Source organism: Camelina sativa, chromosome 4, assembly GCF_030686135.1.
Source record: "Camelina sativa cultivar CO46 ecotype springtype chromosome 4, ASM3068613v1".
Taxonomy (NCBI): domain Eukaryota; kingdom Viridiplantae; phylum Streptophyta; class Magnoliopsida; order Brassicales; family Brassicaceae; genus Camelina; species Camelina sativa.
In genome coordinates, this window is record NC_141883.1 from 33,042,066 (window position 1) to 33,055,165 (window position 13,100).

At 41.3% G+C, this 13,100-nt stretch overlaps 3 protein-coding genes and 1 pseudogene across 11 annotated transcripts; 2 read left to right on the forward strand and 2 right to left on the reverse strand.

Annotated features, from left to right (window-relative positions):
- Positions 1-32: 32 nt before the first annotated feature.
- LOC104783389 (pentatricopeptide repeat-containing protein At2g48000 pseudogene) lies at positions 33-2,043 on the reverse strand (annotated as a pseudogene). The gene is made up of 2 exons (XR_015597413.1): positions 1,684-2,043; positions 33-1,574 (listed from the first exon to the last, which is right to left on the reverse strand). The product of XR_015597413.1 is annotated as a pentatricopeptide repeat-containing protein At2g48000 pseudogene (transcript).
- Positions 2,044-2,571: 528 nt separating this feature from the next.
- On the forward strand, positions 2,572-5,521 carry LOC104783390 (putative LRR receptor-like serine/threonine-protein kinase RKF3). 3 transcript variants are annotated; one of them, XR_002037857.2, is made up of 3 exons: positions 2,572-4,752; positions 4,934-5,105; positions 5,302-5,521. XR_002037857.2 is itself a non-coding variant. In XM_010508547.3 (2 exons), exons 1-2 carry the CDS (start codon positions 2,846-2,848, stop codon positions 4,944-4,946), a joined length of 1,920 nt encoding a protein of 639 aa, XP_010506849.2. In that variant the 5' UTR covers positions 2,572-2,845; the 3' UTR covers positions 4,947-5,521. The 3 variants fall into 3 exon arrangements, 1 of the variants encoding a protein (XP_010506849.2); XR_002037858.2 differs by having other exon boundaries at positions 2,572-4,718; XM_010508547.3 differs by having other exon boundaries at positions 4,934-5,521.
- On the forward strand, positions 4,934-8,901 carry LOC147946440 (sugar transporter ERD6-like 7). 4 transcript variants are annotated; one of them, XM_087511311.1, is made up of 19 exons: positions 4,934-5,105; positions 5,302-5,433; positions 5,823-6,024; positions 6,125-6,187; positions 6,275-6,364; positions 6,449-6,508; positions 6,638-6,703; positions 6,786-6,851; positions 6,931-7,006; positions 7,080-7,144; positions 7,228-7,320; positions 7,466-7,546; positions 7,645-7,729; positions 7,818-7,861; positions 7,962-8,024; positions 8,114-8,227; positions 8,310-8,369; positions 8,465-8,579; positions 8,678-8,901. In XM_087511311.1, the coding sequence occupies exons 3-19, from the start codon at positions 5,884-5,886 to the stop codon at positions 8,791-8,793; spliced, it is 1,398 nt and encodes a 465-aa protein (XP_087367437.1). In that variant the 5' UTR covers positions 4,934-5,105; positions 5,302-5,433; positions 5,823-5,883; the 3' UTR covers positions 8,794-8,901. The 4 variants fall into 4 exon arrangements, with proteins under 4 accessions (XP_087367437.1, XP_087367439.1, XP_087367438.1 ...); XM_087511313.1 differs by lacking the exon at positions 5,302-5,433 and having other exon boundaries at positions 5,841-6,024; XM_087511312.1 differs by lacking the exon at positions 5,302-5,433 and having other exon boundaries at positions 4,965-5,105.
- A 664-nt stretch (positions 8,902-9,565) lies between these two features.
- On the reverse strand, positions 9,566-12,510 carry LOC104783392 (uncharacterized). Of its 3 annotated transcripts, none has more exons than XM_010508549.3 (4): positions 11,473-12,510; positions 10,456-10,663; positions 10,202-10,331; positions 9,566-10,109 (listed from the first exon to the last, which is right to left on the reverse strand). In XM_010508549.3, the coding sequence occupies exons 1-4, from the start codon at positions 12,189-12,191 to the stop codon at positions 9,832-9,834; spliced, it is 1,335 nt and encodes a 444-aa protein (XP_010506851.1). In that variant the 5' UTR covers positions 12,192-12,510; the 3' UTR covers positions 9,566-9,831. The 3 variants fall into 3 exon arrangements, with proteins under 3 accessions (XP_010506851.1, XP_087367440.1, XP_019100687.1); XM_087511314.1 differs by lacking the exon at positions 11,473-12,510 and adding an exon at positions 10,819-11,002; XM_019245142.2 differs by lacking the exon at positions 10,202-10,331 and having other exon boundaries at positions 11,473-12,456.
- Positions 12,511-13,100: the final 590 nt, after the last annotated feature.

Genomic DNA, 13,100 nt, shown 5'->3' on the forward strand with positions numbered 1-13,100 from the left:
AATGATGCTCCGCCCAACTTGACAAGCAAGGATTCTCACAAAGACTATTTGTTTGTTGTATTAATGAAAGAATCAAGCAAGCAAGGAAGCTGTTTGATGCCTATCAACAGAGAGAGACAATGACAAAAGAGCAACTTACACTGTACAACCAAATAAACATGGAGATTCTATCTGCCAATGAAGACATATATTAACTTCTTCTTTCAACCATGGTTAAATAATTCCTTGCTAATCGAAATCCCTCTGGATGTGAGAGAGAGTATGCAGACAATCCTTCCTACATAATGCTGCGCGTTTCCAACATTTCAATTCTGTATCCTATTTTCCCATAATTCCTGCTGAGATTCTTATCGCTTCACTATACTCCATCGTTATACTGCCCTAGCTAATATGCAAGGTACGTGAAGTCAATAATGAGGTCCTGAAAATTGCTGCATCGTTCCTGATGCAGGGACACTTATAGCTGGCCCTCGTGGGAAATCATGTCCATGCTTTAACATCATTCCTGCGACTTGATTGACCTTATGTGCATGTCCATGCGTTGCGTATACTCTATGCAGAATGCAGAGAGTCTTCTTGGACCGGCTTATGTTAAAACGTTCCATTTCAGAGAGCGCATTTTCCATTTCTTTAAAACGCTTTTGTGATCCATACATGAGCTTTAAGCCATGGAACATCGACCTGCTCATTTTCCATCCAGCAGAGTGAGCACGCTGCACGAATTTGGCAAGCTTATCTACCGCATTGCACCTGAAGTAATTTGCCACAATCGATCTCATAATCCCATCTGTCTCTATCTGTAGCCCTTTCGTAATAGCCTGGTCTATGAAGTTCTCCATGGCGTGTAGATTATCATCTTGTCCATAGAGCTGTATCAAGAGCACATACAACCAAGGCTTGTAACTTTTCTTGGGAATAAGCTTACATAAAGTCTTGATTTTTCTGATCCTATCCTTGTCTGAACTCCTGTAGTATGCACATATCATGGACTCGAGCAACTTAATCTCATTCCTGTCAACGTGACGCTTCACAGCTTGATACATCTCCTCCATCCGAACCAGGTTACCCGAGTTTGCATACCCTCTGAGCATCAGCAAGTGAGTGGCAAGGGTAGGCTTAACGAGGCCGCCATTCTTCATGATCTGAAAAGTTGCTTCCATCTTATCCCAACTCCAAGCATAGATATACCCAGCAATCAAGTTGTTGTAGGTGCTGGAATCCGGAAGGATTTTGAGTTGTTGAAGCTGGAGGAAAACTGCCTCCATTCGATCAACCATAATCAAACGGCCATAGACTGAAATGAGGATGTTATAAGTTGAGACTGATGGGGTAGAGTGCTCTTCTTGAGCTTCAAATTCAAGGAAGAGCTGCTTGCATTGATCAGCCAAACCATTCCACATGTAAGCACCCATCAAAGCATTGTAGACTGAGGTTGTCTTTGCAGACTCGTCAAACAAGGAATGGGCCATATCCACATTCTTCAACCTACCAGAAATAGTAATACCCTTGGCGTATTCATCAGCAGTCATAGGAATCCCATCGCGTAGTGCCTTGTTTCTTCTCCAGTCGAAGACCTGCAAGGCACCACCACACAGCACCAAAAAAAAAAAAAAAGGATTAAAACAAGAGAGCGGCGGGGGTTTGTTCTTGAATTCTAAGACAGAGAGGGAGTCAAAAGCTTACCACTTGAGACAAAACGGGCCACGGACGTAACTGGCGGAGGAGCTCAACAAATGCGGCGCCTTGGATTTTGGTCGAGTCCAAAACAGTAGCAACCTTATCGGAATCGTGGGAGTAGCGCAACAACTGGTGTTTCAAGCCGGAAGTAAAATCAGAGGATTGATGGAAGGGAGGGTGTACAGGGGACCTGAAGAGGGTAAAGGAGAATGGGGTCAAGAGTCTTCAAGGTTGAAGAAGAGCCGCGAGATAGGCACAGCAGGTCAGAGATTTGGGTAATCAGTGAGATTCTCCACATGCGCTTCTTCATTCATGGAGATTGAAATTGATATGGACATCTCAGAGCGAGAGAGAGGTTGTTTCCTCGGCCCTTTTCGGTTCTAATGGGTTTCTTTAAACAGCTGTTATTGGGCTTCTAGTTATGAGGCCCATATGACGAAATATAAGTAAGTGTTTTTTTTTTTACTGATGTGCGTGCATTCGTATTGATTAGTTCACACGGTCAAATGGAATATACGGAGTCAGTGTGTTTATTTTTTTTGTTTTTATGGCCGGCCGCCATCACGCGTAGACTGAGTAGTATAAGTAATTGTGAGCAGCTAGCAACGACTGACTGTTCCCAGGTGATAAATTAAAAAACAATGCAATTAGGCTTGCAAAATACGAAACAGAAATGGGAAAGTAAGACCTTTTCAGGGGCTCCAATCAAAGAATAATTAATATTATCATCATCACTATTCACTCATCAGATTAGAATAGATTAGCTAGCGCACCGAGACGACCCGACCCAACCCATTGAATAATAATAATAATATATCAAAGAAGAAAGTGACGGGAAAGTTCTCATGCAACTTCTTTTATTTAGTGCCGGAGAGATGATTGACGGACCCAATGAATTTGGGGTTAGTTTTTTTTTTTTTTTTTTTTTTTTGGTCAATGAATAAAACGAAAATTATATACTAATAATGTCTTTTAGGTGGGTGGGAGTGGGACTAAAATAAGATTGGATTAGACATTAATTTAGAAGACTAATAATAATTAGAGAAATAAAAAGAATCTCTCTCTCTCTCTCTGTCATCAAATTAATTAGTAGTAAGTAAATCTTTCTTCTTCGTCTGCTTTGCCAATTGCCAGGGGGGGGCAAGAAGATTGATTTTTGTATAGATAGATGTTGCTTCTCCGTGGTAGAATCGCCGTCGTTGTCTTGGTCCTCTTCTTCTCCTCCTCCTCGTCTTTCGTGGCCGCTCAGAAGAAGAACTCGTCTTCTTCTTCTTCTTCGTCGTGTCCTTTGGACTTTTCCATCCTCCAACCGTTCCGGCGTCCAGAACCGGATGGCCCAAACACATGCCAGTACCTACTCCAAGGGCTGCGGCTCCTTTACTCTCACCATCTCCGTGAGACTGGTTCCTTCCTCCCTCCCGCTGCTTCTGCCGCCTCCTGCTGGGATGCTCTTCAGTCTAACATCTCCGATTTTCTCCCTGGCTTCGATGTCCGATCAAAGTGTGGTTTCAAGACGCCCTGGATCTCTCAGGGATGCATGAACATCACCACCAGGTCTCGCTTCGAATCCCTCATCCCTAATTCCTCCCTCACCACCACCTTCATCCGCTGTAACACCTCTCTCCAGAGCAATACCCCTTGCGCCTCCTGCACTCAGAGCCTCTCCGCCTTTCAGGCCTACCTCTCCGGACCTTCCCTCGGCAACAATGTCTCCGACTGTGCTTCCTTCCCCTCTATTTACGCCGCTGCTTTCGCCAATCCCTACGGTCCCACCGACTCTGGCACCGCCAAATGCTTGTTTCAGCTCGATTACGCCTCCTCCTCCTCTTCCTCCTCCTCCGGTGGTCGTAAGAAGCTCAAAATTGCAGTTTCCTTGTCTGTCTCTCTCGTCGCCTCTGCTTTGGTTATCACCGCTTGGTGGTTCTGGTACTCCCGGCGGCTCAAGAAGAGGAAGAAGAAGAAGAAGATACTTTTCAAGCCTACTCAGTCTAGGCTAGATTCCATGAGCGAGAGCACCACTCTTGTCAAATTCAGCTTCGAAGAGATCAAGAAAGCCACCAACAATTTCTCACGCCACAACATCATTGGCAGGGGAGGTTACGGTAACGTCTACAAAGGGGTCTTGCCCGACGCCACCCAGGTCGCTTTTAAGAGGTTCAAGAACTGCTCGGCTACAGGGGACGAGAACTTCGCTCATGAGGTCGAGGTCATCGCCAGCATACGCCACGTTAATCTCCTGGCCCTCAGAGGCTACTGTACAGCAACCACCCCTTACGAAGGCCACCAGAGGATCATTGTGTGCGATCTTGTCACTAACGGTAGTCTTCACGACCATCTCTTTGGAGACTTGAAGGAGGCTCAGCTTCCCTGGCCCTTAAGGCAGAGGATCGCACTTGGCATGGCCAGAGGTCTCGCTTATCTTCACTACGGCGCACAGCCTTCCATTATCCACAGGGACATCAAGGCCAGCAACATTCTCTTGGACGAGAGATTCGAGGCCAAGGTTGCGGATTTCGGGCTTGCCAAGTTCAACCCCGAAGGAATGACGCATATGAGCACCCGGGTGGCCGGCACAATGGGATATGTGGCGCCAGAGTACGCACTCTACGGGCAGCTGACAGAGAAAAGCGATGTGTACAGCTTTGGGGTAGTGCTTCTGGAGCTTCTGAGCAGAAGAAAGGCGATCGTGACAGACGAGGAGGGTCAGCCTGTGTCAGTGGCAGACTGGGCGTGGTCGCTGGTGAGAGAAGGCAGGACACTGGACTTGGTGGAGGACGGGATGCCAGAGAAGGGACCTCCAGAGGTTCTGGAGAAGTATGTGCTGATAGCGGTGCTGTGCTCTCACCCTCAGCTCCACGCAAGACCGACAATGGATCAAGTGGTGAAAATGCTGGAGAGTAATGAGTTCACTGTAATCTCTATACCTCAACGCCCAATCCCTCTGGTGGCTTGTAGGGATGAGATTGACCGCTCTGTTAGTAGCAGCAGCGGCTCAGGGAAGCTCACTAGCCCCACGGGATATCAGGCCTTCTCCTTCGGAGGTGATGATATTGGACCCTCTGGGAACACAAATATGTAACCTCTAGCTCTGAGATTTATATATTCTGTCTTTTGTAGATATTAGTTTAGTGTGCATTCATTTCATTTCATTTTTTTGTGCTAATGTCACTTATGTATAGTAGTATTTAGACTGTTGTTCCAATAAAGTCACCCGTTGTAACATTTTTGAACTTTTTTTATCGGATGCTATACACAGGTTCTTGAATTAGGCTGAGAAATATCAAACGTAAGGCGACAAAAGCTTGATAGAAAAAGTAAGACACGAAAGATACGGAGGTCCCTGATGAGATATATACACGTACAGCATTTTCATTGATTCTCTCCGGTGTATTCCCCTCCGCTACCGTCATAACAATCAAATTTTGCTGGTGGTTTATCTTTAATTCTTCTTTTATGTTTTTCTACGAATTTTATCTTCAAGGATCGATCGAGTTACATAACTCATAAGCAAGTAGGATCGCTATATCATTAACAGTCACGTGTTCGGATGTGAACAAGAAAGAATAAAGAAGATAGATCTGAATCTCTGCCTGATATTTTCTGTTTTCTTGGATGAATTCATAGGATTCCCAGAAAAAAACTGAGATCAAGTTTTTGACAAGAGGCCAAAGACATCACGTGTCTGTCTCTGTCCAATCCACGCCAGCCACTAAAAGCATGTGTTTGAATGCATTTGCGTATTCAGATTTACTTTTTGTAAGACATTTAGTAGTATGTATCTTACAGATTATGTTTGTTAGTACACAGAGTATTCGTTTAATGGATATGGATATTAGTTTATGTACTCAAGTTTTGTTTGAACTTCCCCAAGTGGCTCAACATGGTCATTAGCTATATTCTAATCTAATGGTTATCACACACAAAATGAGACCCAAATTTTGGATTTTATTCCATGTTTGCTCTTATATTTATTTAGGAAAAAGACAGAAAACAGCTTCCATCTTTTGGTAGCAAATCCCACAAAGCTTTCTTGCCTAAATGGTCACTATTACCTATAAAAAAGTTATCTTTAAATCTCGTCCTCCCCTTTTCCAGTTTGCTCTTCTTTTGTATGTTTCTGTCTCCTTACTCAAATTTTGCTTCAGGCTTCGTCTCTTTTGCAGTTTTGAGTTAGTACTAGTCCACAAGGGAGATACATAATAATACATGAAGATGTCGAAGGCTAGTGATGGCGTCAGAGAACCATTGGTGCACAAGGATATGGCTGGATCAAAACCGGAGCAGCCGTGGATGGTTTATCTCAGCACATTTGTTGCGGTCTGTGGTTCTTTTGCGTTTGGCTCTTGTGTAAGTGAACCTAGCTAGATCCATGGAAGATCACCAACTGGTCTAAAAAGGCCTCTCAGCTAGCTGATGAACTTTATACTAAAAATTGGTTTTGATTCAGGCGGGGTTCTCTTCACCTACTCAAGCTGCAATTAGGAATGACCTTTCACTGACTATAGCTGAGGTACATACATAATCCTTCAAGGAAAGAATGTAAAGCTTCAACTGATCACTGAAACTTGCTTACTTTTCTCTACCTTGGATTCCGCAGTTTTCACTCTTTGGCTCTTTACTAACTTTTGGCGCAATGATTGGGGCTATAACAAGCGGGCCTATAGCTGATTTAGTTGGAAGAAAGGGGGTAAGTGAACTTTTTACCATAGCCGCCTTTAATTGTGTTGTTGTTGACTATATGCCTACTTACTTGTGGTGGATTTGTACTCAGGCGATGAGAGTTTCTTCTGCATTTTGTGTAGTCGGGTGGCTAGCAATCTTCTTTGCCAAGGTCTTACTCATGATCCCAAAAAGTGCCTACGCGGCTCTTATATATATATATATATATATATATATATATATATATATATTCTTTGCCTAATGTATCTCTCTTTCTGTTAAATGGTGTCTCAATCAAAAGGGAGTAGTGACTCTGGACCTCGGAAGACTGGCAACGGGATATGGAATGGGAGCATTCTCCTATGTGGTGAGCCCCCTTAAGTTGATATATTATTTGTTCAACATCTAGCTATATATATCCATGCTAATAATTAATAAGGTGATGGTAGGTACCAATATTTATAGCAGAAATTGCACCAAAAACCTTCCGAGGGGCTCTAACCACACTGAATCAGGTAAAGAAGATCTTTTGTGTCGTCGTCTCCCTTATTGTGTTAGGGAACTCTGAATCCAAGTTACCCTCTTGTGTTGCAGATTCTGATCTGCACTGGAGTGTCGGTTTCCTTCATTATAGGCACACTAGTGACGTGGAGGGTGTTAGCATTAATAGGTACGGAATCTATGTGCTCCCTAAGTAGTAAGTAGGACTCCATGTGATGTAATAATGTGCAATGTGACTACAGGAATCATCCCATGCGCTGCATCCTTTCTTGGCCTCTTTTTAATCCCTGAGTCTCCAAGATGGCTGGTAAGAAGGCACCTTAAAATAAAAAAGCACGCACATGCATCTTTTCTTGTGAAATTTAGTCGTACATGCATGTGTTATTATAGGCAAAGATGGGGCGTGATGCGGAGTTTGAAGCTGCGCTGAGGAAGCTCCGTGGGGAGAAGGCTGATATTTCGCAGGAGGCAGCAGAGATTCAGGTTTTGGAATCTTCATTCTTGTCTTCTTGAATCTCATCATAATTTGATGAAATAATTAAGATAAATAAAAAAGCTCTGTTATTGCAACAATCCTTTCATTTCACCATATATATATATATATATATCTCAATGATTTTCTTGACAGGATTATATCGAAACTCTGGAAAGGCTACCGAAAGCTAAGATGCTGGATTTGTTTCAGAGGAGATACATACGCTCTGTTCTTGTAACACACACACGCTTTCTTTCACCATAATTAAATATCAAATCTTAATTATTTGGCCACGATTTCAAATCACCAATTTGCATGCTTTGTTGGAGCAGATAGCATTCGGGTTGATGGTGTTTCAGCAGTTTGGAGGAATCAACGGAATATGTTTTTACACGAGCTCGATATTTGAGCAAGCAGGTAATAATATTAATTAATACATAGAGATTCTTGAATTATATATTAACCTGTATCATCTAATCAGCCATATATTTTGTGTCGTCGTCAGGTTTCCCCACAAGACTTGGGATGATAATATATGCTGTGCTTCAGGTTCCCCCACTTTATTATTTGTCTACTAAAATTTATAGTATACAAAATGATTCTTACTCTCTTTTTTTTTTGTTTTTAATTTCTCCGCAAACCAAACCAGGTGGTAATCACTGCGCTTAATGCACCAATAGTTGACAGAGCCGGAAGAAAGCCGTTGCTACTGGTATATATATAAAAAAGAGCCTTCAAAAGCCGTTGGCAGAGAGGATCATAACATAACAGAACATAACTAACTCGAATGACTTGTGGCAGGTTTCTGCGACAGGTTTAGTGGTAGGTTGTTTGATCACAGCAGTCTCATTCTATCTCAAGGTTCACAACTTGGCACAGGAAGCAGTCCCGGTCCTGGCTGTTGTTGGTATAATGGTAAGTGATTTTTTCAGCAACACAAATTGATTTGTTAATTAGCAAGCACCAAAAGTAAAATGGTGGGGTGGGGTGAGAACAGGTGTACATAGGATCGTTCTCAGCAGGAATGGGAGCAATGCCGTGGGTGGTCATGTCTGAGGTAATTAAATGTTGTCATCCCTGAGAGGGACTTTATACATTACTTCTTACTTGATATATACCAGATATTTAATAAACCAATTCCGACTGTTGTAGATATTTCCCATAAACATAAAAGGAGTAGCAGGAGGCATGGCGACGCTGGTGAATTGGTTTGGAGCGTGGGCCGTTTCTTACACTTTCAACTTCCTCATGTCCTGGAGCTCTTACGGTACGGTAACTCTCTGTCTCTCTCTCAAATCATATTTACTTTAATCTCAGATTTCCCTGCCAATCCTCAAACACTGAAGACAATATATGTTGCTGCAGGAACTTTCATCATTTACGCTGCCATTAACGCCCTGGCCATCGTCTTCGTCATTGTCATCGTGCCTGAAACGAAAGGGAAGACACTGGAGCAGATCCAAGCTGTGGTCAATCCATAGTCCACAGGATGTTATTTTTACTAGGTGTTCTCTTATCTATTAACAATTGGGACCTAAAGTAGCAATCTTGAACCTCTTTGCTTTTTAATGAATTGTTATCAATCGCTCTCTCTCTCTCTCTCTCGCTTTCTATTAATTGTCTTATTAATACGCACTTTCGAGTTCAAAAGGCGGATCCTTAGATTTTGATGTTTTCCATAGTTCCTATATCCTCTGTAATCTTTCATTGCAAGAGTCTTCTCGATCGTTGCTAACAAAAGAGAGAATGTATATTCAAAGAAATTAAAACCTTACCTTCTTATTACCTCTGCCGCCTCTGAGAAGACTCTTCAAGAGTACTCGTATTACCCGGCCGATTCATTATTATTGCTTTCCTATACTAGTATCAGATGTGGAGAGATTTATTTTTCATCTTTATTGTCCCCAGTATTCAGTCATCCATTACTCGGTGTAGTAATTTCTTTAATATATTTGCACCTACAAGTACAACTACATGGTTTGAGATTTATTTACACGATCGATAAAAATAGTTATATCTATTTTGCCTCTACAAATAAAGGACATTTATCTATAAAATCATGTTACAGTTGTGTAGCCTGCGAATGAAGTTAACTTAGCTCGAGGCCGTATAGAAACTCGAGTCACAGTTATGGCAAATTAAGGACTTGCTTCAAAGTCCTATCTTACCAACTCACCAACTTGGACCATTTCTTCTTCCTTTTCCGTCAATTTATTAAAGAAAGTTAATCTTCATTACTGAGAAACTAAAAAATGATAAAAGTAAGGAAGAGTTTTTATTCACTCAATGCATACAATAATACGTATCGGTTAAACAAGCCAACATTAAAACAGACCAAAAGAATGTAAAAAAAACAAAAAAAAAATAGCTAGGCGAAAGTAAATCAGACTTCATGGTCCAGCACAGAGACATCCGTAGCTATGATACACGGATCTCAAATTGTGTTAATAAGCATTCCAAAAAAAAACGTACGTGTAATGTAAACGTTTTGTAGTATATATATATGGTCTAGAGATTGTTCACGCCTTATAGTAATGCGTCCTCCACGAGGCCTTTGTTAGAGACGAGTTATTATAATGCATAGTCGTTGAAACTCTCTGCTGTTTGGGTCTAATCGGTCGTTGCTCGTCGACGTTGATCGATCTAGCTTTGACAACATCGACTTTCACTATGTGATGGTCCGAGGTTCCTTTTGAAGACAACACCGAATATGACCCTGGCACGAACTGGTACGGTGAGTCCGAGGAAGCAAGTATGTAGTCAACGCGTGTCCCGTACTTGCATGTCCCTTGTACACCTGTCATACGTTTCATCGGTGATTAAGACTCTAATTAAATTAACCAAGATAAGAAACTAACAGCGCAGTTGTTTGACGGCACGCTCACTAACTTTGGCCTTTGGCGACCACAACCACAGATTCGCATTCTCCAGCAAAGTCCTTAGCGTCAGTGTATTCTTTGCTCTTTAAGAATCTCATCACTTGCGCTTTTGGTATCGGCTTACCCATCTCTTCGTAGTACTATATATATATATATATATATATATATATTAAATTGATTCATTGAAATTAAACGAACGAACAGCTTAAAATTATATATGCATAATATATATTGCTAATGATAATGTATACAACAAATACATACCTTGACGATGTCGGTCCATCTCTCAGGGGAGTAATCGGATTCGTCGAGAGAATTGAGAGCACCAGCGAGTATGTGAGGTACGTTGGTAGATCGGATAATAGCATCGACTTGCTTCATTCTCCACTTCTCGTCCAAGTGATCAAGATGAGTACAGTGAAATTCCACTTCCCCGCTCCCCGGAACAACTATGCTCGCCTTCAACACGTTCCTATAATCAAAATATCAGTCAATGAACCCTAATAAAAAATATAATTATCAATTAAGGGGCAACAAAATCGAACGCGTACGCACTAGCTAAGCTAGGTATCTTTCTTACAGGAAAAACAAAATTTATACTAACTAACACGCAAATAATACCACCACCTTTTTCTCTGTCTGCCACCATTTTGATTAAAATTAATTAATTTTATAGAAAAAGACATTTATTTATTGTGAATTTGGTAGAAAGAAAGAAATTTGCCAAGAAAATATGTCACAGGAGCCCCGGCCATGAGATATCTTTATACCAAAAATAACAATAATAAAAAAAAATTACAAAAAAAAAAACAATAATAAAAATTCAGACAAAATATATGTTTTGACATTCGAAGCTGTCCCTAAGAATATACAGCTGTTATGAGAGTCAATTCACAGGAAAAAAAAAAAAAACTGAGTGTGCATTGTTTATACGTGTTTGTAATGTATTTGATACTCTCACGAGACGACCATGACTACTAGGTTCTTATTGGTACAAAAGTCGCCGCACATCATAATCAATTTATAATATAAAAATTTTAGATAAAAGAAAGATTTGGATTGAACCCACAATATTTCTTATCTATCCTTAATCTAATTACTACTAGCTTCTTATTAGGAGGTAAGGTAACTAATACTACGTACGTAGTTATATTATCTTTGACTCCATTTTTTTTTTTTTTAAAGGTTACAAAAGAGAAACAGAGGAGCTAGCTAGTTTTGTTTTCTTTGCTTTAGTTGATAAAGAAGAGAGGAGTTAGTTATTAATATATGTATATAAACCTGAAATCAGTGTCGTCGAAGATTCTCAGAACATTAGAGTTTTTGATGGGCCACTTGGAGAGAATGGCGTTGCCGTACTCGGGCGCCCAGCTCTCGGCGAAGACGTAATTCATCCCCAGCGCGGCGGCGAGATCCGAGAGTGGTCGCATTTGGTCAGCCTCGTCGGCCTTGACGTCTTGCAGAGCCAGCACGTCTGCGTCTAGCTCCCTCAGCACTTCCAGAGCCGTTCTGGTGCTCCGGAGACCGATCTCTCCGGAGAAAGAGAGAGAAGCAGCCCTGAGGGGAGAGTGCTGAGGATCCTCCCGGAAGCTGAGCTGGCGGCTGATCTCGTTGTCGGGGAGATTTATGGAGACCCTCCTTAGCCTGGATTTGGCAAACCTCAGTTGTTGTTGTTTTCTGGAGTCATGATGAGAAGGGGAGGAGGCGGGGCTCATGGGCTTGAGTATGCTCTTGGGGCGGTCAACGGATGACTTGGAGCGGAGTGGCAGCAAACCCGTGTTGTTGGGAACGGCGGGAGCCATGGAGAACATAGCAGCGTTGAAGGTGGCCACTGTGATGGCTTTCTCCGGGTTTGGGTGGATGGCGGCTGCGGATGAAAACACATGATGATGGCGGCTTTCAGGGGAACCCACGGTGGAGCCATCACGAGAGCGGTGGTGGTTGACGGATATTCTGTCTTTCCGGAGTCGACGTCGGAGGAAACTAATGAGGTTCAACATGATATCAGCTGCTAGCCAGAAAAGGGCGATCGCATTTAAGTTTATATATTGTCTAAAAATAGTGAGAGTACATACATACTTTAAGAGAATGAGAGAGAGAGGGAGAGATATATGTAATTATATAGTATTCTTCTTTTTATTCTTTCTTTTTTTTTTGGTTGGGGTGGTTTTATTCAGAAGTGAGATATAGAGAATTTTTGGAATCATATGATACACACAAGGTAAGGAGGAGGAGGTTGTGGACGCTTTTAAGAGATTTTTAGAGCGTCCTATAAAAAAGAGGCAAGCTTCTTCTTCTTGGAAATTGGTCTTGGCTTACGTGGCTTATCAGCTCATCGTTTATTTTTTAAAGATTTTAAATACTTTTTACGAACTAATTAAAAAGTTTGTATACAATTATTATGGACGTTAAACCACTACTGTGAAAAGGACGAGAAGGGAGCATTTTTTTAAAGAGAAATAATTAACGGAAAAGGAAACTAACAACTCCCAGAAATTAAATTGAAATGGATTTCTCTTGCAAATTAATAAATTAGGTTAGGTTGTTTTGTACTTCCAAAATAATGCATGGTAATACAGCAGAGCTTTGGGGCCCGGCCTATTTTGACATGGAGGACCTCCTCATTCATAAATCATAATACAATTTTCTTTCTTTTTTTGGTATTGATTTCAAGCATATGTGATGTGGACCAACTGCTCTGTAATTTAAAATTGGAGTAATATGTAGTATCTAGTAGTATTAAATTAGGAATTGATATCATAATCATTAGTTTTAGATTTTTTTGAAAGAAAAAAAAAGTCAAAAAGAAAAGAACAAAGGATTTGGAATAGAGAGAGAGCGTTGCTGTGAGTTTTTTTTTTTCCGTCAATAGGATTTCATTCATAGTATTCTAACAAGGTGAAATACAA